At 39.8% G+C, this 27,127-nt stretch overlaps 1 protein-coding gene across 2 annotated transcripts in view; it reads right to left on the reverse strand.

Annotated features, from left to right (window-relative positions):
- VPS41 (VPS41 subunit of HOPS complex) overlaps positions 1-27,127 on the reverse strand; it is a 165,806-nt gene that overhangs the window by 90,971 nt on the left and 47,708 nt on the right. For both annotated transcript variants that reach the window (XM_069958436.1, XM_069958437.1), the window contains 3 exons: positions 22,613-22,687; positions 15,558-15,620; positions 7,131-7,196 (listed from right to left, as the gene is read on the reverse strand). In XM_069958436.1, the coding sequence (XP_069814537.1) occupies positions 7,131-7,196; positions 15,558-15,620; positions 22,613-22,687 (204 nt within the window). The remainder of the gene's footprint in view (positions 1-7,130; positions 7,197-15,557; positions 15,621-22,612; positions 22,688-27,127) is intronic.

Consider the following 27,127-nt stretch of genomic DNA (forward strand, 5'->3'; position numbering starts at 1 on the left):
AGGCAAACCCAATGCACACAACTGTTCATAATAATTACAGAAAGAAAATGTATTTTGCTTGTAGCTTTAAACAGGTCAAGCTAAATCAACCCACTCAGCGGCGTGGAATCCAAGAGCATTTACACACTGACATTTCTAAGTTTGCAAAACTTCATGTATTTCTTCTCTGGCATTTTGTGTCCCTGTGTACCATAAAACCGTTCACTGTCATTATTCAGAAAACAAGGCACAGGATAACTTTTAAAGGGAAAGTTTTTAAATAAAAAAAATGGATGTGTCAGGCAGTATGATCATTTAAATATATTATTATTTCTTATTATATTATTTATCTGTGGGGAACAGACATTCCTATTCAGGGTTATACATAATGGAAACCGAATCTGCCATTGAAGAAACAGCTTCATTGTAAGTATACAGTAAGTTACTGTATGTCATCTTACAATGTCATATACATCCTATAGGGAAGCAAACTAGTACAGAAATTCTGTGTAGTGTTTTCTTTATGACAGCATTTTACTGCTTATATTTTACCTGATTTAGTACTCAAGAGTACTGCATCAAAAACCCTTAGGTTATTTTACAATAGACACTTACAATCATTACTAAATTTCCAATGTATTGATAATGTGTGGGGAAATTTCACATAAGACAAGTGGCTTTCCCATTACCATATTTTTTGAAATGTCAAACAGACATGTTAGAACACCAGAGATCAGTGGTGGGCTAGAAGGTGTTTCACCAGAGATCAGTGGTGGGCCAGAAGGTGTGTCACCAGAGATCAGTGGTGGGCTAGAAGGTGTTTCACCAGAGATCAGTGGTGGGCCAGAAGGTGTTTCACCAGAGATCAGTGGTGGGCCAGAAGTTGTGTCACCAGAAATCAGTAATGGCCCAGAAGTTGTGCCACTAGAGATCAGTGGTGGGCCAGAAGTTGTGCCACCAGAGATCAGTGGTGAGCAAAAAGTTGTGTCACCAGAAATCAGTAATGACCCAGAAGTTGTGCCACTAGAGATCAGTGGTGGGCCAGAAGTTGTGCCACCAGAGATCAGTGGTGGGCCAGAAGTTGTGTCACCAGAGATCAGTGGTGGGCCAGAAGTTGTGTCACCAAAGATCAGTGGTTGGCCAGAAGTTGTGCCACTAGAGATCAGTGGTGGGCCAGAAGTTGTGTCACCAGTGATCAGTGGTGGGCCAGAAGTTGTGTCACCAAAGATCAGAGGTGGCCTAGAAGTTATGTCAGTAGATATCAGTGGTGGGCCAGAAGTTGTGTCACAAAAGATCAGTGGTGGGCCAGAAGTCGTGAGACCAGAAATCAGTGGTGGGCCAGAAGTTGTGCCACCAGAATTCAGTGATGGGCCAGAAGTTTTGTCACCAGAGATCAGTGCTGGCCTAGAAGTTGTTGGCTCACCAGAGATCAGTGCTGGCCTAGAAGTTGTGTCACCAGAGATCAGTGGTGGGCCAGAAGTTGTGTTTCACCAGAGATCAGTGGTGGGCCAGAAGGTGTTTCACCAGAGATCAGTGGTGGACCAGAAGGTGTTTCACCGGGATTAGTGGTGGGCCAGAAGGTGTTTCACCAGAGATCAGTGGTGGGCCAGAAGTTGTGTCACCAGAAATCAGTAATGACCCAGAAGTTGTGCCACTAGAGATCAGTGGTGGGCCAGAAGTTGTGTCACCAGAGATCAGTGGTGGGCCAGAAGTTGTGTCACCAAAGATCAGAGGTGGCCTAGAAGTTATGTCAGTAGATATCAGTGGTGGGCCAGAAGTTGTGTCACAAAAGATCAGTGGTGGGCCAGAAGTCGTGAGACCAGAAATCAGTGGTGGGCCAGAAGTTGTGCCACCAGAATTCAGTGATGGGCCAGAAGTTGTGTCACCAGAGATCAGTGCTGGCCTAGAAGTTGTTGGCTCACCAGAGATCAGTGCTGGCCTAGAAGTTGTGTCACCAGAGATCAGTGGTGGGCCAGAAGTTGTGTCCCTAACAGATATTTATAAGTGTTTCCGAGCACCTATTTTCTGCAGACACATGGCTGCATTGTAAGTGCAGATTGTGGGAAGCACCAGACACTGATGGCCATCCCAGCTGTGGATTCTACTGATGAGACCTTCTACAATCTTTTTGTAGGGTAGCTTCACGCACACCGCAGCGGATTTTCTGCTGCGGATCCGCAGCAGATTTGGTCTAGATAACTGAAAACAGTATTTAATCTGCACCATCAAATTTGCTGCTGATCTGCTGCGGATCCGGTGTGTGTGAAGGCACCCTAAGGGCAAAAACCTCTACGTTTTAAAGAAAGAAATTTTCACTATCACAGACAGAGGTTCCTTACAGTAAGAGCTGTGAGATTATAGAACTCTCTGCCACATGATGATGTATTGGATGCCTAAACAAGTTCAAGGGAGGCATAGATTCATCTTCTTTGCATTCATCTGAATCAACACACAGCAGTGCTATAAGTTGTACAGGATGGATTCCTGAATTTTTTCAACCTCATCAACTGTCATTTTTAATATATGAGATGTATTGTTGCCTGATTCTGCAGAGAGGCTGTAAGCCCTCCACTTCCCCCATCTGCCCGCCCGTACAATTAACTTCTGCGGATGAGAGGGGGTGGGAGCTTGTAGCAGAAGTTACAGGTGAAATCATGCCCACGCGTAAAGTCCAACAGCTGCCTGATGTATCTGCGATATCAGTAACATAAAGCAGACATTTGTCACTGCCTGCAACATGCTACCACCCCCTCTAGTCTGCGGAAGTTACTTGCACGGGCAGACAGAGGGGCGAGGTGGAGCGGCCAGAGAGCAGACAAAGTAGAACCTTTTCTGCTCTCCGAATATTCTCTTTAACATTAAAAGAATCATTTTCTGGGCATGGCCTGTGACCTGCTGACAAGTACCATTTAACATGCTACAAATGGCCTTGCATATTAAAGAGAACCTTTCCCCACTATCATGCTGGCTGAAGTCAATGGAGCGCCCCCTGGTGGCTTTCTCCCGACCACACCAGCCTTGATCGATAGATCTCTTCCTGAGATCCAGCAGCCAAAAGTCCAGACCACTTCTGAGGCCTACATGAGCCAGTAACGTCCATCAATAAAAGGTTTATCTGACTAGCATCCATTTATTGTTATACCTTCAAGTATAGGAAGCCTAATCCTCTAAATATGTTTAAAGTAAACTGCCCTTGGAGAAGGTTACAAGTTGATTTAAGATCCTACTTATCTTGTCATCTTCTTTCTTATGCCACATTTACACACTTCGCTATAGGCTGTATTTTATCTTACTTGATTTCATAGTTTTAACATATTTTGCTGTTTTTTTAAAGATGAGTTTGGTTTAACACTGAAAATTTAAGACCTTTAAGATGGTTCCTCTTGTCAAGAACCCTAAGCCACTAACCATATGTTACATTTCAGGCACTTCATCAACGCTAGGTATAAAGAATAGATTTATCAAGTTTTAGGCCTGGTTTGAAGAGGTATGATTTACAGTGGCAATGAAAATATCCTATTATATTTAATGTAAAACCAATTTTACACAGCGCATATATATGGATGACAGATTGCTGAAAAGGAATACAAGACAACACAAACATTACGAGTGGTAAGAATAGGTTTTTTGACCTCAGGTGCAATACTACATTAATAAAACGCTATCACAAAGTAGAGGGACAATTAACGGAAGGTGCCTAAAGCAACGCAAAGAAGACAGAATATGAATTAAAGGGAAGGTACATACTTCGTTCTGCAAATGTCTGACCTTAAAAAAACAAAGGGGGGGGGGGGGCTCACCAATTTTTTTCTACTTGTAGCAACTAGAGCCCTTTTTCCTATAGCTTTTTAACAGTGGCCTACTATCACCTGAATGACCGTTCCTAGGTGCACTCATTCCATATAAGTGACCTGTGTAAAAGGGCTAGCAATTAGCTAACAAACTTTTTTTACCATTTGCTCTATATTTTAATGTATAAATGTAAGTTCAGGTGACTTAAGAATAAGCTGTCTTGTGTGTGTACTGTAAAAGCACAACTAGTATATGGTATTGCCCCCAATGGTTACCACCCTGCAAACTCCATCTGTGTGTCTGCTTTCCGTATGCTTTCTGGCTCTTATATACACAATAAAAACTAAGCAGTCTAACCTGTGATTTCAGCCATTTCTCTGTACAGAAGCCTGCATCCTCTCCACTGGCTTATCAGGTCTCGCTCATCCTCCTTGGCCCCTCTCCCCTCCATAGGCTTGTATGGGTGACCCAAGTCTGTACTTACTCTGCTATGGACAATTTTCCCTTAGCAATGAACAGATAAGAAAGGTGTGTTGGGGGATAGCCTTGTGAGTACAGGAGTTTTTTTGGAAGTTTTTTTTATATTCACTTGTACTATTGATTTCTGCAAAGTCGTTTGAAATGACTGGTACACTTTGTCACTTGTCAAATACTTGCTAAGTAACATTAGTATTCATTACTTAACACACATGACACTCCTACTATATGCTAGCAGATGGGAGCAAACAACTGCTCTGGAATATGTGTCACAATACCTTCAAATGGTCATAAATTCCTGTTTCTTACATGTATATCTAGCCCCCATTTTAAAACCTTTGTAAGCATGGAGACAACATATGACTTCATGACCTACTGAGATGTAAGCTAGTAATAAGCACTGTAAATCATCAGCTTTAGAGGCTATAGGAAAGTAAAATGTCTTCTTTAGAATATAATGTTCTGATTGGTTCGCTTATAAGAAAGTGCTTAGTGTTACAGAAATAATAAGGAGGACTCTTTTACCAAACTCCCTCATTTAAGTGTTGGCAACAAGAAATAATGCAACCATCCAAACGGTTAGCCTGCATAGCCCTAGTAAACGTGTCACCTCTGAGACACATATTAATAATTGCAGCCTGATTCAACACCCATGAATTACTTTCCTCCAGTAAAGAGGACAGGTAACATGGTTAGTATGCTAATCGCCTATTGAGCAGAGATTTGTACCTGCCTTATCGGCCCACTGTCTGACAAAAGGGCAGTAATGGCACCATTAAATGAGCTATTTAGCAAGCTTGTCAACATGGTTAACATGGTAATCACTAACACCAGGGATGCCCTTCCAGATGAAATAGTAAAGAGATTCTTGTGTGTACTGCAAGACAATAAATTACAGACTGCATATATTGTTTTGTAGCAGTGTACACTGTTTGCATTTATCATCTGCCTGTGTAAGTCAAGGTCTATTACATTAGTAGTATCAAGCAGTTTTAACCCAATTCAAACACATACCAATGGAGTACTGGAAGACTGGCATTTTTTTTTAAGAGTAGTAAATTACAAATCTCCAACACTTTTTGACACCAGTTGATTTAAAAGATTTTTTTTTTCACTAGAATACTCCCTTAACCCCTAGACGACCCTGGGCGTACCCGTACTTCCAGCGGTCGCCTAGGGGAGTTCAGAGCGGGGCCGCACGGTCCCGGGTGCTGCATGTAGCCCGGGACCAGGGCTATTAGCGGGCAAGTGTTATCATTAATAAAAAGCCCCCTCCCCTAATAAAAGTTTGAATCACCCCCTTTTCCCATGAAAAATAAAATAAAAACAAAATTAAAAAAATAAATAAAAATAAACAAAAAAACATCTTTGGTATCACCGCGTGCTTAATTGCCCAAAATATTAATCTATCATATTCCTGATCTCGCATGGTAAACGGCGTAAGCGCAAAAAATCCAAAAGTGCAAAATTGCGCATTTTTGGTCGCATCAAACCCAGAAAAATTCTAATAAAAAGCGATCAAAGTCGCATATACGCAATCAAGGTACCGATAGAAAGAACACATCATGGCGCAAAAAATAACACTTCACACAGCCCCATAGACCAAAGGATAAAAGCGCTATAGGCCTGGGAATGGAGCGATTTTAAGGAACATATATTTGTTAACAATAGTTTGAATTTTTTACAAGCCATCACATAAAATAAAACTTATACATGTTACATATCGTTGTAATCGTAATGACTCGAGGGACATATACAACAAGTCAGTTTTACCCCAGGGTGAATGGAATAAGCCCCCCCCCCCCCACACACACACACACACAAATAAAAAAAAAGGTGGGGGTTCAATTTCACCACACACTGAATTTTTTCCTGGTTATGCAGTGTACTTTATGCAAAAATTCAGACTGTCATTGCAAAGTACAATTAGTGGCAGAAAAAAAAAGGGCTCATGTGGGTTACTAGGTGAAAAAATGCAAGTGCTATGGCCTTTTAAGCACAAGGAGGGAAAAAATAGGCAAGTGCAAAAATGCAAATTGGCCCGGTCCTCTAATTAAATTGTTCAGGTATGAGGCGCCCCCTAGTTGTTGGTGAGGCCCAGCTGGGGAGCCAGATTTCACAAAAGTAACTATGAGCTGCACCGTCCTTTTGCTGCTTGCAAAAATCTCCATTTTAGCAACATTATTTTATTTTGTACTTGCTATATTAGTATATAGATCTTGGGAGACAGGTGAAAGGTAGCCCTAGCATTATTTTTAGCTTTTAAATGGACTTTCACCACAGATGGTGAGGCCCAGGCACCCTCTTGGTCAGTCTGGTGAGGCCCGGGCATTGCCTTGGTCTATTGGGTGAGGCTCCAGTAGAAAAGGTTTGAGAAGCACTGGTCTAAAGCCTGTCAGTGCTGCTCTCCATGTATGCTCTCCCAACTATTGACATCCTGATGTGCTGTGTGCATCTTCCTCTCCTACCCTGCTTCCCATCTCTAACACTCGAAGAAGGAAGGGGTGGAGCAGATAGAGCATCAGATATACACACAGCTCTGGCAAATAGCCAGATGAAGGTCAAATGGTAGGAAATTTTTAATAAAGATCATGTAAATAAGTTGTTTATTTTGCATTCAGGAAACAAACGATAAATTAAAAAAAAAAAAAAAATCAGTGCAAAAGGTGTCCATAGCCTTAAATGAACACTACACAACAGGTTGCATTTACTACTAAAAACCCCTTTATCTCACTTGTTTTTAGTAGTAAATGATGCAAAGAAATATAAAATATGTTCAATCATCGAATCACCATAATCTTCCCTAGGAGCCTATGTAGTCCATTGCTTCTAACATGCTGAATAAAAAATAATTCTTGATCTGCTCATCACCGGTCACTTACCTTCTTTCCTCCAGTCACAAACTGTTTACAGGCGGATTTTCCAAACTGAGGGTGAACAGCAACAATCTAAAAGTAAAAAGAATGGCTTTGTTGAACCAATAGGCTACACTGTGGTATGTTAAAATGGAGTGACCTCCAGCAGAATAAGTGTTACACAACATCTTACAGTAAATTTCATGATGGGGCACAGAGTTGCAGAACACTAACATCAGCGCTTTCCTTTCCTGGCATCTTTATAATGAATAAAATCATAAAAGTTCCCACTATATAGACTGTTCACCTGTGCGGCAAGAGAACCAAAATCAAGAATCTCACCCCTTTTTTGTGATCCACAGACTGCTAACCGGATGCCTTCAGTGCCCAAACGCCAAACTCAACCTTTCACTATGTCATTTTTGATGGTCTCTTGAGCAGTTCCATTTTTCCTATATAGACTTTTCAATTCTTTATTTAAATGGTTAAATCCTAGCTGCTTACAGTCACCACTGGGGGGGGGGGGGGGTATGTAATAAACTCCCACTCATCCGCTGTGGCCACTTACAGCCAGAACTTTATAATTTAAGGTGCCATATGAATAGTATTACCTATTGATTGACAGCAACCCATCCAGTAAAAGCCATTCCTGGATATTTTAAACCATTAAATAAATGTTCTATTTTTGCCATAAACCTATAAATCATCTCCTATGCTCATTCTGCTGTATAATATGCTGCCTCTAAGTAAGATAGTACTGTATGTTCAACCGGCCAGGTTCACTTTAAGCTGCAGCTACCAGGGAACAGGGACATAGCAGTATGATCCTTTGGATTTCATGTTATGAGAGCATGCCATCCATAAAACATACTCAGAGTGTCCCAGCAATTCTTCCTGAAGAACATCGAAAGATCTGATTGTGATTTGACGTTCGGCAGCACATGGCTGAAATCCTCGCCACTGAAATGGGCCGCAGAGTAACTAAAAGCCTGCACACTCCCCCAAATACATGAAATTCTAGATCATTCCATCAGTTTGGGGTATCATATGCTTTACTAGGTTCTCTTTATTTTTATGATTAAATAAGATATCAGGTCAGATATAAACAGGCTTGTAGAATTTTTTTACAGGTTCAAATACATTTGTAGTGCTACTCTATACATATCCAGGAATGACTAAAATGTCTCTACTTTACTAAGTGCTTGTTTAATGTGAATATTACTCATTTTATTAGCTTGGGAAACTAAATCCATCTTGTTTTAATGAGCTTCTCAATATGAGAGACAGGTAGGCAAATCTACAGCTGCAGCGGAGCATTCTGGAGAACAGACAGAGATATCAGGAGATGCCAGAGAAATCATTATTGAGCTCTCCTTTATTTATGGAACAACATTATGTTTTATTGTAGTTTTAAGAGCTGCACATAAAGCAGAAAGAGCAGCACAATAACTAATGATTTTCCGAGCTGATATCAGCCAGTGGTTTTACATGCAGGGGGATTTTCATCATTTTAAATCAAAACCCAATATACTTGAAAGTTATGCTATACAAACTAATGAACGCTGCCTGTAGAACTGTAATAAGAAGATAAACTTACTGCAAGGAAGAGCTACTGCTTTACCTTACAACCCCATAAAATGTTATATCCCATCTCTTTTCAAAAATATACTGCAAACTGTGGAGCAAAAAATTTACAAATAAATGTATCGTATAGAGAAAGACACATTATTTATCGAGATTACCTATAGGCCCTCGGAACACCAGTGCATCCATGTATACTTAGCAATTTCCTAATGTTATATTATCAGAAATTACAGTCATGGCCAAAAGTTTTGAGAATGACACAAATATTATATTTTCACATGACCTGCTGCCCTCCGGTTTTTATGTGTTTGTCATATGTTTTTATCACATACAGAAATATGATTGCAATCATATTATGAGTAACATAAGCTTATACTGACAGTTAGAATGAGATAATGCAGCAAGTCAATATTTGCAGTGTTGACCCTTCTTCTTCAGGACCTCTGCAATTCTCCCTAGCATGCTCTCAATCAACTTTTTGTCAGAATTTGTTGGTTTTCATTTTTCCACCTGTCTCTTGATGGTTGACCACAAGTTCTCAATAGGATTAACATCTGGGGAATTTCCAGGCCATGGACCCAAAATCTCTCTGTTTTCTTTCCTGAGCCATTTAGTTATCACTTTTGCTTTATGGCAATGTGCTCCATCATGCTGGAAAAGGCATTGTTGATCTCCAAACTGCTCTTGGACGGTTGGGAGAAGTTTCTCTTGGAGGACATTCTGGTACCATTCTTTATTCATGGCTGTGTTTTTAGGCAAGACTGTAAGAGAGCTGATTCCCTTGGCTGAGAAGCAACCCCACACATGAATGATTTCAGGATGCTTTACAGTTGGCATGACACAAGACTGGTGGTAGCGCTCACCTCGTCTTCTCGGAATAAGCTGTTTTCCAGATGTCCCAAACAATCGGAAAGGGGATTCATCAGAGAAAATGACTTTACCCCAGTTCTCAGCAGTCCACTCCCTGTACCTTTTTCAGAATATCAGTCTGTCCCTGATGTTTTTTCTGGAGAGAAATGGCTTCTTTGCTGCCCTCCTTGAGACCAGGCCTTTCTCCAAGAGTCTCTGCCTCACAGTGCATGCAGATGCACTCACACCTGCCTGCTCCCATTCCTGAGCAAGCAGAAATGCACTGCTGGTAGCCTGATCCCGCAGCAGAAACACTTTTAAGAGACGGTCCTGGCGCTTGCTGGTCTTTCTTGGGCACCCTGGAGCCTTTTTGGCAACAATGGAACCTCTCTCCTTGAAGTTCTTGATGATGCGATAGATTGTTGACTGAGGTGCAATCTTTCTAGCTGCGATAGTCTTCCCTGTTAGACCATTTTTGTGCAGTGCAATGATGACTGAATGTGTTTCTTTAAAGATAACCATGGTTAACAGAGGAGCCATGTCCAGTGGTGTCATTCTTACTTAATTATGACAGATTGATCTCCAGCCCTGTCCTCATCAACACCCACACCTGTGTTAATGGAGCAATAACTGAAACGATGTTCGCTGGTCCTTTAAAGGCAGAGCTGCAATGATGTTGAAATGTGTTTTGGGGGATTAAGTTCATTTTCTAGGCAAATATTGACTTTGCAAGTAATTGCTGTTAAGCTGATCACTCTTTATAACATTCTGGAGTATATGCAAATTGCCATTTTAAAAACTGAAGCAGTACACAGTACAAAATTAATATTTGTATCATTCTTAAAACTTTTGGCCATGACTGTACTTTAAAGGAGTTGTCTGATTGTTTTTTTACTAATCCATCCCCTTACCATGTCTACAGCCAACTAGCAGTTTACTTAGTACCCTGGAAATGCATCTATTCTCCCCTTCAGTGACACATCCTATCACCTATAGCTTCTCCTGTAAGATCTTGTATTCTTCAATGCAATAAAGATAAGTTCAACTGCCACTTCCTCTTTCCTGCCGGGGTGAAGCCTGCCCGATCCCCTGGTGGAGTCCCTTATACTTACCCCTTCCTCGAAGTCCCAGACCCCGCCGCCAAGAAATCCCGTCAGAAGCCGTGCGCGCACTGACCAGAGATGAGTCCGACGCCAATAGAGAATGACTGCTCCGAATGGGATTTCGCGGCGGCGGGACGGGGTCTGGGACTTCGAGAGGGAGATTAGTATAAGGGGTTCCATCGGGGGGGGGGAGGGGAGGTGTTGGGAGGGTTTTACCTGACAGGTCCCCTTTGAGTGTGTGTAAATAGGGGCCTGCGCCCCCAAATCCTAAGTCCAATGTAAACACACACACGTGAACATCCAATACAATTTTTTCATGTATGAAAAATTTCATCTTACATTAAGTAGACATTTTCACCACTTGTGAAAATAACGCCGTAAACGAGGATGATAAATTCAAATCCACAGCTCACTAGGAGCTCTTCTGGTCCATTTGAAACAAAATTTTGATGGAACGTCAGCATGTCAGAATAAAAATGCAGTTTTATGACGTTAAGCAGGGTAATAAAAAAAGATTCTGAATTACCTGTGGTATTATGCTCTAGAAGTAGATATGACCCTTATATACATTGTCCGCTTTTTGATAGTTTTCAGCAAGTGGTTACTACTGAGATCATGGAAAGGTGGGATGAATGCAGTGGATTTAAAACGAGAAATTTGACTGCTGGTGAGAATAGGGCCATAAAGGTACTGAAGGAAGATGAGCAGTTAATTATTAAAAAAGTGGACATAGGAGGAGGTATAGTAGAGATGGATAGAGAACAGTATATTTAAGAGGCTATGCTTCAACTCAGTGATGGTAATGTATACGAACAGATTAGAGGTGATCCCACTCAGGTTTATAAAAAAGAACTGGATGCCATCATAGAAGAAGCATATAATGGGGAATTATTGATGTAGAGATTAAGAGTGCTCTCATCAATAATTATCCAAGAGTTTCACTACTATACCACCTCCCTAAAGTCCACAAGGATGTGAAACGTCCCCCTGGTCGTCCCATCGTTTTGGGGGTTAACTCCAAAACAATTTTTGGAGGTTATTCAAAGGGTTGATATGTCGGGTGTGAAATGGTTTTGCACACTCAACATAAAAAGCCTATAAACAAATATTCCGTATCAGGACGCTATGGAGGCAGTACGTGATGTGCTGTCCATGAATGCTTCTTTGGATAATCGGTAAATATCTTTTCTGATGGAACTTTTGGAGTTCATTTTGAGGAAAAACTATTTTAGATTTGGAGATGACTATTACCTACAGCTGCAGGGGACTTCGAAGGGGTCCCCTGTAGCACAAAGTGTTGCTAACATCTTTATGTCCCAGTTTGAACAGCAATTTGTCTGGACGCATTAATTTAGTGCCCATGTGAGGCTTTGGACAAGATATGTGGACGATGTGTGCCTGTTTTGGTCAGGTGAGAAAGACGCAATTGTGTCATTTGTCTTATATCTTGTCACCCTTTGATAGAGTTCTCATTAGAATGTGATCCTTTCTGTATTCATTATCTAGATGTGGAGGTGAAGAAGGGAGAGGAGGGTGATGTTGTCACCACCCTCTACTCTAAACAATCTGATAAGAATAATGCGCTTATACAAAGTAGTGCACATGCTCCCCAGAGCTTTAAAAGGTATTCCTCGAGGTCATTTTGTCAGAGCCCGTCGCATATGTAGCAATGATGAGGAATATGAAATAAGAACAAACTCATTGCTAGATATGCAAATAGAGGATATGATGAGATAGAACTAATGAAGACAGGAGAAGAAGTGGGACAGATTGAGAGAAAAAGCTTATTTCAGGTGACTGATAAGAACAAGAAGGACGACCTTCCAATGTTTATCTCTACCTATGATGGACATTCTAGGATGGTTAAATGTGTGATACGCAAACATTGGAAAATGATGAGATGTGATCCTAAGTTTGGGAGGATATTTGGTAAACCACCTAGATTTGTCTATAAGAGAGGTAAGACATTGGCTAACCATTTGGTTCGTGCAGACATGAAAAAACGCAGGATATCGAGACAGATGTTTTTATGCACTGCTAAACAGGGTACATTCCCTTGCCAGAATTGTTAAAATTGTGGTTCTATCAACAGAGATAATGAACTCATGCGCCCCAGGAAGCCCCTGTTCGATAGACATTCTTCTGACAGTAAAAAAGTAATCTATTTTTTAAAATGTCTCTGAAGGATGGCGTATGTGGGGCAAACAATCTATTTAAATTAGATACAGATTAATACATAGTGTATGGAGAGATAGAAAATGCATTTATAATTATGTGATTTTGTAAAAGATTCTAAACTCCTGTGTATCTATGTTTGGTTTTTAGTTGGGGAAACAATCTTGCGAGAACTCCCTAGTATTTAATGGGGTGGTGGAACTTCATAGTTTATGGTGAAGTTCACTCTCGAAACATGGCTACACAGCATGCGAACGCTGACGTTGCATCAAGACTTTGTTCCGAATGGACCAGAAGAGCTCCTAGTGAGCTGTGGATTTGAATTTATCTTCCTCGTTAACAGAGTTATTTGCACAAGTGGTGAAAATGGCTACTTAAAGCGACTCTGTACCCACAATCTGACCCCCCAAACCACTTGTATCTTCGGATAGCTGCTTTAATCCAAGATCTGTACTGCGGTCCGTTTGGCAGGAGATGCAGTTATTGTCCTAAAAAAATACTTTTAAACTTGAAGCACTGTGCCCTAACTTTGCACCACCCCTCTGTCCCTCCTCCCCACCCTCTTCATCCTTAAGAATGCTCCAGGTAGATTGCTTCCTATTCCCCACCTGTGTTACCACAGTACATGGGCTGGATCGTTAAGGACCTGTGCAGTGTTCAGCATGTAGAAAATGTTCCAGTGGCATTCCTAATGATGAAGAGGGTGGGAAGGAAGGAAGGTGGTGCAAAGTTAGGGTACAGATACTCCCGTTTGGCACAGGTTTCAAATTTTAAAGTATTTTTTTTTAGAACAATAACTGCATCACCTGCCAAACGGACCACAGGACAGATCTTGGATTAAAAGCAGCTATCCGAAGGTACAAGTGGTTTGGGGGGTCAGATTGTGGGTAGAGAGTCGCTTTAATGTAAGATGAAATTTTTCATACATAAAAAAATCGCATTAGATGTTTAAGTGTGTGTGTTTACATTAGATCTTTTATTCTTAACCTTTGGCATTTGTTGGGTTGGTACATGGGACATAACTGCAGCAGAGAGAATCAATGATGTGACAGGTCTTGTGGAAAACAGGTGCATTTTTCGAGGCAGAAACTAAACTAGTAATTTGCTGTGAACAACGATAAAAGGTTAGTATATATATATATATATATATATATATATATATATATATATATATATATATATATAACGTCCAGTTTGAAGTGCACTCTGTTCAGAATGGTGTAAGGGTGCCAGCAGCTGGAGACCGAATCCACGTCTCCCCGTAAATAATCAAAGAATTCCGCAGCACAACCATGTGGTGAAAAAATCCAAAATAGTGTTTATTCCATATCAGTAGAAAATTCCAAGCATGGAATTTTCTACTGATATGGAATAAACACTATTTTGGATTTTTTCACCACATGGTTGTGCTGCGGAATTCTTTGATTATATATATATATATATATATATATATATATATATATATATATATATATATATATATACACACACATATACATATACACACACGTACACACACATATATATACATATACATATATATATATATATATATATATATATATATATATACACACACATACATACACACCATATCAGCATTTCTGGTAATACCATTACAACAACCCCTCTGACATAAGCACAAGTTACTAGATGTGGCGTGTAGGCTGTGATTGCTGCTATCATGTCAGACCAAGCATCAATTCAAGGGTCAGAAGGGCTGTACATTTCTGCTGTTTACTTTTTTGATAGAAAGTCACATTGACTAACATGGCATTCCACTAACTTCCATCATATAAGAAAAGGTTGGGCACCCAAGATTTTAAACACATATATCTGTGTTATTCTATGATACCCCATTAACCATGGTTTTATTTTTTTTATTAGGTCAATATAGTGCCATGAGGTGCTCCACAGCTTATGTGTGGCCTCATCCAAAGTGGCGAACAAAGATAGAAAACTCAATAGCACGATGAAGTCTACAGTAAAAATTCAGAGATTTTCTGCAAATGAAGAATCTGTGGATTGGATATTCCATATTGGATTTTTCTTCCACATATGGAAGAAACTCTAAAAACTCTACCCACATGTATATTGAAACACATCTGCATTAAGGACCCCTGTACTGCAAAGATGGTGCTTTTGGACCCAAGCTTAGAGTTCAGGAGGAGCTCATGGCATTGAGATCATGAAAAAACTTGTACATTCACAGAAAAACTAAAGATAATGTAGGATAATATATTACAAGCTTACTTTTAGGACTAAGGGCCCTATTCCACCGGACGATTATCGTTCAGATTATCGCTAAATCGTTCGAATCTAAACGATAATCGTTCGGTTGAAATGCAGTTAACGATTAACGACCGAACGAGAAATCGTTGATCGCTTTATAAGACCTGGACCTATTTTTATCGTAGCTCGTTCGCAAATCGTTCGCACTAAATAAGACATCGTCCAGTAGGTCGCAGTAGATACAAACGCAATAGCGAATAAATAGCGAAGAAAAAACTATCGCAAATACGATCATAAGTAACGATTATCGTTCCATGGAAATGAGTGAACGTTTTCAGGTCTTTCGTGGTTGTTTGAGGGTCTACTAACTAATATTATGTGAATAGAAGAATAGTTATCAGTTCCAAAGAAGTAGTTCAATCAGGGAAAACATCTAGCTGATGAAAAGTATAAATGAAGAAACAAAATGGTCTGGTGTGATAATGTGAATAAAGAAAGCAGATTCACTTACCTTTATCGGGCAGTCGAATATTTCATGCAATCCTTCTCTTGAATAAAGCCCAAACACCTGTACCTGTAACAAACATAATTTATTATTAGAAGGAACTTCCAAGCACCAGCTATGATTTAATTCCATCCAGCACTGTATGGGCCTGCACTTAGCAAATAACAGACAGTGAATCGAATGTAAGATATTTAACAAGCTTAAATGGATCCTTAACAAGGAGAACTTAAGGGCCCTGTTCCACGGCACGATTATCAGCTGTATTTGGCCGATAATTGTCCCGTGGAATAGAAGGCAACAATCAGCCAACATCGTTCATGTCGGCTGATCGTTGCAGTTGTTTGTCTTTCAAACATGTTGAAAAACAAACGACTGTGAAAGTAGAGCTCTGCTGCCATCGCTCTGCGGAATAGAAAAGGCGGCAGCAGACCGCCACTATCCTCTATGGGCTGCCCAGACAATCTAGCGATCACCTGGGCAGTCCCCCCGCAAGCTCCCCGCAGCCCCTCCCGACGCGTGTAATAGGGGCTGATAGCACTCGTTTGTTCCTCACTGTCAGCCCGTGGAATAGGGGCTTTAGGGTCCCTTTACACACACACACACACACACACACACGCAGATTTTTGCAGCAAAAACTAGAAATGGATTAGGTCCCAAATCTCAGTTTTTTTTCTTTATGACTTGTTCTGTTTATACTGTTATGTATCTTTCCACTCCTAAAAAAAAAAAGCTTATAGAGGTGTATATTCAGAAGTACAGCAAGGACTTGAGGGGTGAAGAATTGTCAGCCAGTAGCTCTCCTTTATTTAATGCCACTAAGGGTCCTATAAGATGAATCAATTTTTTGTTTTCTTTCATTAACCATAAAACGATTGCTAACAAGCACTTTTGTGAACGACCTGAAATTTCTGACTATAATACACGCAACGATAGCGGTTAGTTTCAATCGTAATTACAACCTTTATGACGACATCATCATATTAAACATTGTCAAATGTCTGGGCAATACATGAAACGTTAGTAACAATCTCTCCTGTACATACAGGTAGACAAAAGTAGCCCTTAACTAAATCCCAGAGGCTGGCATTGTAGGCCAGTATCTATCCTCCTGTGTAATACTTATACCCTAAACAAAAGTTAACACGTGGAGCAAGTAGAATACATAAACTATGCGAAGACCTTTGCAGTTTGCCGAATTGGGGTCAAGCCTGTTGCAGGTTTTGCTTGTTGTCTGCTTTCCTGAGTTGTAGGGCCTGGTAAAATTCGGAGTGGCAGTATAGGTCCCAGCGGTAAAGCACACCTGTCATGTTGTTTTCTGACCTGATCGTTGTGCAGTTGCTTCTGCTGCCAGAAATTCAGGTAACTATGGATATGACCACTCCCGGTCTGTTCTGTGCACAAGCCCTGTTCAGATACAATAGGGCTTATGTATGGACCAGCCTCTGTGGGATCATATCCATAATCTCACAAACTTACGGCGGCAGAACTACGGGTGAGAAAACCTCATGACAGGTACACTTTAAAATATTATTATATGTAGTTTCATACCTACATGTTCACAATAAGTTAGCCAAAAGTATTGATTCAATATATATCTACTGCAGAATCCAAAATAAAGCAACCCCCCATCTTCTCTACACTTCCCCCCCCCCCCCCCCCCCCATTCAGCACCGGGATAGATGCATTTACAGTAACACCAGGCCTGTCCAAAGCAACAACAAATTGTTCCTCCATTTTTTTAATATATAAGTGTTCAAGGCCCCTGCCACCAAAATGAATGAGAAACTAAGACCTTCATTTATTCTCACAACAACAATACTTTTTTCCAGGCTGATTATGGCAACTCCTGAGTAATGTCACTTTCTTCAACAGTTTTATACTATTTTTCTACACTATATTTTCAGTTATAAAAAAAAAAAAATTAGAGTCTTCTCTCTCGGAAAGAAAACAAAGGACATATGTGTTGTGTTTGCTCAAGCTATGAAATGTGTTCTGCGTAGAGAGATGATCTGTGTAGTGCAATGCCTCACCTTCCAGAGCAGGGGAGCAGCATTTATACTATGTCCAAGTACACGACTAGAACAAAGTTACTTTAAAAAAAAAAAGAGATGACTACAGTGGCCATGGATAATAAACAATGGGGGCTTATGGCATGGGAACAAAGATAAAAAAAAATATCAAATATTTTAAAGTCAAAGTCTGTGGCAGTTATGTTACCTGTTATGCAGAGCTGTCCTTTATTGATTGTATACCTGATGAAACCAGTGGTACTGGAAACCAACTAACACTGGCCATACAAAGGCACGCCTGGGTTACCCTGATACTGATGTTACTATTTATCTACAAATGCAGTCCAAAGCAGTACATTACGCTGTATGGAATCCTGTGGACTGCAACTGAAGAAGTCAAAGTATAGCCCAGTTCTGGGGGCGCCCCTATACAAAGCACTACCAGATGGCTAGCAACTGCTATTCTCAATTGTAGGCAGGACCAGGACTAGTCGTTTTGAAAAGTGGCAAGTTTAGGTGAAACCCACGATTGTCACCGAGTTGCAAGCACTAGTAGCCATGGCTACCCCCTAGTGCTAGTGATTTATCAATAATTGTGTGCTGCACCTCGATTTGCCGCTGTTTAAACCAGAAAGTCCAGGTCCTGCTTTCATTTCAGGATCACTATGGGCATGAGAAGCAAACAGAGCTGTACGTAAGAGCACCCTAACAGGCTTCTCCTGAGCTGTGACACACAACAAGCACATAGTATACTCATGTCAAGTGAGCCATGTACTAAGGACGTTTTTAACAGGACGTTTTGTCACTAGGACGTACTTGTAACTAATGCCATTTGTGTTTCGCCTTTAAGACATGTTATTTATGCCTAATCACAAGGAATATATCTGTGTATTGTAGGACATATTGCAGTCTTTGTAGCTTATTCATGTAACGTTTGTGAATGTTTCCTTCCCTGATATTGTTAACCAACCCCTTCCCTCTCCCCTTTTTCTGTCTCTATGACCCCTTTTCCACTTATTCTGTTCACACAATTAATAATATTATTTTCAATGTGATCGCAAAAAAAGAAAAACAACTAAAAAGAAACATGTTATTGATTCAACACAGTGATAGGTGTAAATGTAAAATTACATCAAAATCATCACAGCCCCCCCCCCCCCACACACACACAAATGAAAGAAAACATGATTTTAAAAAAAAGTGATGCAAAGAAAGTTTTTTTTATTTATTAGGTAGCAAAATGTAGATATTGGATATCCCTTTAATCATACTGACCTGAAAAATAAAGATAACATCTGTTTACCATACAAGAGTATGTTCACATTGAGGAATCCATGTGGAGAAGTTCGAGTTGCATTTTGAGAAGTTCGAGTTGCATTTTCTTTCTTTCACTTTTTTTTGTTTTGCATTATATTTTACGGTGCCATTACAAAGTACAATTGGTTATGCAAGAACAAGCCCTCCTATGGCTGCATCGATTTAAAAATAGTTATGGCTAGGAGGAGGGGGGGGGGGGGGAATAAATGAAAAATGAACATTTTCCTGGTCATTTAAGGGTCAACTAACCGTATTGAGGGCAGTGACCATTGTGACTAAGTACAGTCGGTGTACTGTGCTAATAGGTGGCTGTCATATAAAAGGACAGATCACCTATATACAGAAAGCATTAACACAAACATATTTACTGCTATATTATTGTATTAAGATTTTTTTATGTTAATGAATAAATGTCAGTTAGAACATTAATGTATATAATGTTAACCCTATAAACATCCTCTATTACTAAACTGTGCTGCAAAGCCTTAGCTTTTACTGTGTAATGAAAAGTAAACTTCAATTATCACTTCCTTATTTAATTCACAAGGTAGTAGCAGATATAGATATACAATGATGCACCATATAAGTACTATAAAAATCTATTTTATCAACCATCTCCCCACTGAGGGAGAAGATAAATCATTTCAGCTTTGTTTTAGTACATTGGTCCTAACGTCTTAGCAGCACCTCCTATTTCTTTGTCCACCGTTCACACACTTACTGAAAAATAATGGCACCTTCTTATAAGTGGGAATCAATCATTAAAAGCCTGACATGTCAGAGTCCCACATTCCCTGGAAGCTCTGATAATTGTTACTTATATAGCATCCATGATAAATGCTCTCTAGTTGCACAGGTAGACACCATTTTTTTAGAATTGGGCTGTACATATATTGATTTTACATCTATTTAATGTGCCTGTCGCTGGATACTTTAATAGGCTGATAAACTGCAATTGCTCATCAAAAGTCTCAATAATTCAAAGGAAACACACATAAGTGTTTGCCACTGTCCTAATGTAAGACAGAGAACCTCAAGTCCACAGAAATCCAATTTTGCAGATTTATAACAGACAAGGCACAAGTCTACGCAGTGTAGAGGTGCGGCGAGATGCAGAGGGATAACTTGGTAATGGCCCTCCATGCCTCTAAACCTCCGTCCTGCCTTCCGCTTTTTTTTCTGGAGCTGTTAATCAACTTAATACAAATAACAATATTGACATTCTTGTAATTACTTTTTCCTGAGGCACATTTGTGGGAGAAAATATACTCGGCCGTAATCAGAAGAATATGTGAGTAAGCCCGGGAAGGCTGATAATAATGGGCATGTGAATTGAGGGCAGCCTCTTGCCACATTTCACTCCCTATCACCAGCTCCTGTGCCGAGAAGTCAACTCAGTGGGGCTTTAGAAACATTAAACACACATTTCTTAAGTATAAAACAGTATCTAAAGCTGGAAGGGTTACATTCTACGGAAACCCAGCTTCCCTGCTCTATTAAATTACTGCTTTGTATGAAAAGTTACTGTAAGAAAAACTGGGGACGATTTGATAAAACTGCATTTGTTTTGTATTTATTTGGAGAACATCTGCAAAAATACCCTACCTGTTTCTGTCAAGCCTCATCTATGTAATGGCATCTTACCGGTACATTTTATAGCCCTGAAATAAACGCATGCCGCTGCTAACATAACTGGATGTCAACCACAATCTTACGTATCTCAACCACTGCTCTGCTGCTGTGAAAACTATTACCTGAAAACAACAACATATTGTACTGAAGTTCTATACAGAACCCTGGGAAGAAAAGAATTGAGAGGCGCTGTATCTAGCAATGGGCCAACAAAGCATATGGCATATGTAGAGGAAATAGAAATGTTAAAAATATGAACTTCAAATTCTGTGCATAGAGCTAAAGCGTTTTTTGGGGAATTTAAAACAAACAAAAAAAACAAAAAACCTTAACTAATTCTTAAATGTGCTGCCACTCCACAGTCCCTAACAGAGAGTGCCACAAGGACAACCACATATAATGTTCACAAAGCTGCCACCAATGACTGTCCTCAGTCTCTTCCTGCATGTATTGCATACACGTCCTGAGGCCAGTGATTGGCGTCAACTGAATAATATACATGATATCAGCTATGGTCACGCAAAGGATTAAAGGGGTATTCTGCTCAAATTTAACTTTTGATATGTTGCTGCCCATGGTGCAACTAACAATGCATTCCATACTTGTTATTATATACTCCATGTTCTTCTCCCAGTTCTGAGCTGCTTCTTTCTGCTTAAGACACAAAAAACTGATTGTGAGCTTTTCTCTCCATCTCCCCACTGTCTTCCGAGATAGCTGATGTAAACAAGTCCCTGGCAGGCTTTATCTGCAACTTTTTAGCTTCGTTTAATGCTGGGAGGTTAATCAAGGGTCATGTAGCTGATGAACTTACTGTGATTATTCCGCCCGGCATTACTAAGTGGCTACAAAGTTGCAGATAGGGACTTGTTTAAATCAGCCCTCTCGGAAAGGGGGGGGAGCTCACACACAGATCTTTGTGTCTTCAGAAGAAACCGGTTCAGAGCTGGGAGAAGGAGACTCGACAGATAATAGTAAGTATGGCAAGTAAGCAACATAATACCCCGTTAATATTCGGTGTGTAATTTCATGACACTATTTGGAAGGCACTTATTTTCAGCAGATCATTATCAGTGAACAGGGTTTCAGAAAGTACATTTGCATGCATGTGATGTGAACTTCTTTGGATTGCACAGATTTTAGCATAGTATATGTGCCGAAATCTGCATTAAAAAGTCATGTGACCAAAGCCTTCCCTTAAAGGGGTTGGCCACCTAATAGTAAAATTGTTCAGTGTACAGTATTAGTAAGTGAGTTACTGAGTGTATATTCTGACAGCAGCTCCCTGTGTGTCTCATGGAAATAAAATCAGACTCCTCAGCTCCAGGTTGTGCTGCCCTGCTCTGTGGTGAGTCTGTCCATAAGATGGCCGACATGGAAAAGAATGTGACCATGCCCCACCCCCCAGTGTCCACCACTGAGCCTGTGTATGCCTATGGAGGACACTGGTGGTGGGCATGGTCACATGCTCCTCCATTTCGGCCATCTTATGGACAGAATCACCACAGAGCAGGGCAGCCCAGCCCTTTAAAAAGTTCTTGCACACAGCTCTTGATATTGATATGAAAGTTCCTGCTATGCAGCTTGAGCTAATAGCTGCAGAGTGATGTCACAGTGGGGGCATTGTTTTAGGAACTAAAGGGTGACTGAATCCTCACGAACGCTTATGAAGGTGCGTGAAGATATTTGTCACATGTACATGTTTGTGAATTGGGTGTTTTAATAGACATCTCATGTATTTGCAGAACTTTTCAACAAAAAGAATTAACAAAAGCAACTGGTGTCCATATCATTATTGTTGGATACTACTTTCTGTGCCCTTTGTGTTAACAGGAGAGGAAAGCTAATTACATCATATGGGTGAATTGTTTTATATTTTTTAAGCAAAACTACCAATTATAATATGCAATTTTTCCTTAATTTGGGAATATTCATTTTTAGTAATTTTATCCTATTATGATAGACATTGGAGGTTTCTCCTACTCAATTGTATTCCATAATAAAAAAAATTCTATTGTTTCAGACAAAAATCATCTGAAGTTTCTTTTATTTAAATAAAAGGCAAATGTCCGAATATTATATCAGTAAAGGAACAGAAAATACCTTGCCATCCTCTGCACAGACGCCTACATGCTCCCCACCTTCATCCAGGCTGATCTGATTGATCTTCACAGTGCTCTGCAAAAGGAATATGGGAGTAGTCACACACAAATGCTTCCTTCTACAGCATAAGTTATGGGGAAAAAAACAGTATTCATATTTAGATTTTATTATATAGCAGCTGATTCAGGCATTGGATACACAAATTTGTTTTGTCTTTGAAGTAGAAATGCATTGCATTTTTCATAGTCCAGGACAGGGTTCTGTACTTAAAACATGACTCCAATCGGCAGAGTAGTAAATCAGGAGTGCCGATCCTGCGGCCTGTACCAGTTTCTGTGCCTACCCCCAGTGGCACCATCATGGAGCAGACTCTTGAGCAGGGTTTCAAGCTGTAAAAGTTCTATTCTATGAACGTTAAAGGGGAAACTCACTTAAGAGAGGAGGCGGTGCACGACTGGTAATCTCACTGATGTTCTCTGGCATCCTCTGAATGTCATCACCATCCCCACACGACCTATACTAGGCATTACGTGGTAGCTGCGCATGCTTACTGTTGTTGCAGATTTAGAAGTTGTGAGACATTTTTTCATCTTATAGTACAAGTCGCAAGTGACATATTATGTTGACGGGAAAATCAACATAATATGGTGGCTCCTGGAAATATTATTACAATGAGGCTCTTGGACCAAACAAGGTTGTATACCTCTAATCTAAAATAAACAGATGACTTTTCATAAACTGAGGGAGTCTTCTACCTTTACCCAAGAACCATAAACTAAGGAAAATATTTCTTGTTCATTTACCAATGCCTAAAAGTTACAAGGCCTGGCTTTTAACTGTTTTTCACATTCTGATTTTTTAATGTTAAGTTTTATTATAGGTTTTTCATTTGTTTGTTTTTTTTTGCAAATATATTAATTTAGAAAACTTGCCTCCTTCTCCTGATACGCTGCTCTTTCCGTTATATTGTTGACAGCTCATTGTCTAGGTTACTGACTACCACTCTGCTCTGAAAACAGTAGTCTGGCTGATGTATATAATGATAATATATCTCATATATATATATATATATATATATATATATATATATATATATATATTCATCTAAAGTATAGCTATATATCTAGTGGCTAGGTCCCTGCTTTTCGAGCAGAGTGGTGGTCAGTCACCAAGACAATGAGCTGTCAACAATGGAAGGGAAAGAGCAGCATATCAGAAAAAGGAGACTAGTGTGCTAAATGAATGTATTTACAAAAATATTTAAAGTGTACCTGTCATTTAAAAAAAAAATATATACTTTTGACATGTCATAGAGACCAGTCAAAAGTTTTGATCAGTCCGGGTGTGAGTGTTCAGACCCGTACCATTTGGGAGAAAGATCAGAGTTAGAAAAACGAGACATGCTCTATAGGAGTCCATTATAAATTTAACTCTTTTTTCTAAATCAGAGCGGAGAGTGGACCGGGCAGCTGCAGTCTTCTCCCCGCTCATTCTCCCAATCAGTACAGGTCTGGACACTCAGACCCAGACCAATCAAAGCTTCTGACATGCCTCTATGTAATGTCAAAAGAAAATTTAAACAACAGTGCCAATTTAACTTAACAAGACCCACAAAAATAACTATACTACAGTAGTTGAAATGAGAATAACCTGTGCTAATAAAAAAAATTTTATGTACATTAAAAGGAGTTGTACTTTAACTTTATTCATGGACATTTGCAATTTGCAGAGACAAGTAAACAAAACTGTCATCTGCAAATTATAGCTGGAAAAACAAAACTTCAGATTTACCTTATTTATGTGGATTTTTATGCAATCAAAATATTTATCACAAACAAGATGATGACTATACATAAACATAGAATCAGCAACGTTATAGACAAAATGCAAGTTTAAAATTGTTGCAGGTTAAATTGCATTTTGCAAACAGATATTCAAATATTAACTAATTTCAAACAACTTTATTAAAAGTTACACTACAGGAGTTTTAAATGTTCTATGTACAGCTGGAGGGTGAAACAAGTATAATGTCCTGAATCTAGAATATATTCCCTAGTCTACTTAATATTTCTCAAGCTACCACTGAGCGAACCTTTAGCACAGAAGACAACTTGGCCTTAACAAATGCAACTTAAAACTAGTATTTGTACTGGGCGAATTTCTTCCTAAGGTATCATTAAAACTCCAGTAGGATCACAGAATGACCCAGAGGCAAAATTTCTGGAGGTAATAACAAAGGGAGAAGTCTGTAAATGTAATTTGCCAGAATTTTAACAAAAGTAAAATATACTGCATTGCCACTGGAATATGTAACACTAGACACAGTTTGGGTTCCCATAGAAACATTTTAGGTTGACCTTTTGCCTTCCAAACTTCTACTCTCAAAAGTGTACTCATAATATAATATTCGGCTCCATGAGCAGAGATGCAGTCCTATGAAGAACCATGATTATAGCAAGCATCAGAGACAGCAAGAGAGACTAGGAGCACTACTCCCCCTATGCTGCTATTGAGGTACAGTGGGGAAAAAAAAGTATTTAGTCAGTCACCAATAGTGCAAGTTCTCCCACTTAAAAAGATGAGAGGCGTCTGTAATTTACATAATAGGTAGACCTCAACTATGAGAGACAAAATGAGAAAACAAATCCCGAAAATCACATTGTCTGATTTTGTAAGAATTTATTTGCAAATTATGGTGGAAAATAAGTATTTGGTCACCTACAAACAATCAAGATTTCTGGCTCTCACAGACCTGTAACTTCTTCTTTAAAGGGGTAGTGCGGTGCTAAACAATTATTCACTAAATAACACACATTACAAAGTTATACAACTTTGTAATGTATGTTATGTTAGTGAATCGTCCCCTTCCCCGTGTTTCCCCCCACCCACACCAGACCCGGAAATGTAGTGCTCTATACATACCTGCTTCTTGCCAACCCCCGTCCGCCATCTTGTGCCAATGATGTCATCTTCGGACGGAAAGCCGAACCGCTCCGACCGTCCCTAGTGCCAGCCGCCCTCTGCAGCGTCATCAGCTACTCAGCCGCGATTGGCTGAGCATAACTGTGCTTTTCTTGTTTGTTTGCATAAAGGTTGTTTCTTTGGACACTTAGCTGCACCCCTTGTGTTTTTTTTTGCATTCTAGGTAAGCTCCCCCATATCTTAGACTGGAACAGGAGGCCAAGTAACATCCAGAAAAGGATTAATCCAGCAGCATGCAGCAGTCAAAATCTGGTGGAGTTTATTCAGGCAACATACACTGTGGCAATGTTTTGGGTTGAAACGCTGCCCCAGTAAGTTCCTTGAATAAACTCCACCAGATTTTGACTACTGGATGCTGCCTAATTAATTCTGTTCTGGATGTCTCTATGACATGTCAAAAGTTTTGCAAATCGACATAAAAAGGAAGGATTTTATTTGATACTCAGAATATGTTTTGGAAGAGAAGGTGTTGTACCTCTTCAGCAGTTCCAGGAAAAGGAACAAGGTGCTGGAGAGGAGAGGGAAGAGAAGGGTTACAGATATGGACAAGGTGCAAGGAAGTAGGTCTTTACCCTGACAGGTAGAATGGATACTCACCAACCCCAATCACCTACAGTTGCCATTACCACACTCCTATTCCCTGCATCTTTTTGACCCCACAAGAACTGCCCTGCTCAACCTATGACTGACAGAAATAAGACACCACTGCAACCAGTGATTGGCTAAGAGGGGCAGTTCCTATTGGTTCAATGTGTCACAGAAACCAGGAAAAAAGTAATGGGTAGGAACTGTAACTGTAAGGGATCAAGGAATGTATCATTTCATTTTTATTTTACACTACCCCAGCCATAGATTAAAAGATATCCTTAGACAACCCTTTTAATAAAAATGTGTTCCATGTAAAAACACCTCTCCATTGGGTGCTGGAAAAAAAAAATCAGCCTCTAGAATAGACTGCCCAAAGACCTGGTCAAAGCAGTAACAGATCAGGGCTAGATGATGACAAAATAGCTTTAAATGGATTATCCATGAGTAGAAATAAAAGTAGAAAAGAAATAATAATAATTAAAAAAAACAGCACCACACCTGACCTCAGGTTCTGTTTTTTATTAAAACTTGGCTCCATCCCCTTCAATGGAATTGAGCTGCAATTCCACATACTAACTGAGGGTGGAGTGGGTACTGTTTCTGGAAGAAAGCAGCTATGGTTTTCTCATCCTGAATAACGTCTCTAATAGTTACAAAAACATACAGAATTCTTCTTTTGAATGTTAGTCAAGCCTGCTCGCCACTCAGGGTCAGGAGGGCTACTTTCTAATAGATTTACCAAGAAACGTCTTTCTATGCTGTCAATAATATTTGAAAACATTTCTGAGTCTTATTTCAAGGTTCATGTGCTACTCAACATGTTACCTTCCTATTTTCTTACAAAAATACAAAAAGTGAACCATGTAGTAATCCACACTGAGCAATATTCAATTACCTAATGTAAAATGCTGGAAATAAATACACTTAGTATAGATTCTGTCAGCT

Source organism: Dendropsophus ebraccatus, chromosome 2 (assembly GCF_027789765.1).
Source record: "Dendropsophus ebraccatus isolate aDenEbr1 chromosome 2, aDenEbr1.pat, whole genome shotgun sequence".
Taxonomy (NCBI): domain Eukaryota; kingdom Metazoa; phylum Chordata; class Amphibia; order Anura; family Hylidae; genus Dendropsophus; species Dendropsophus ebraccatus.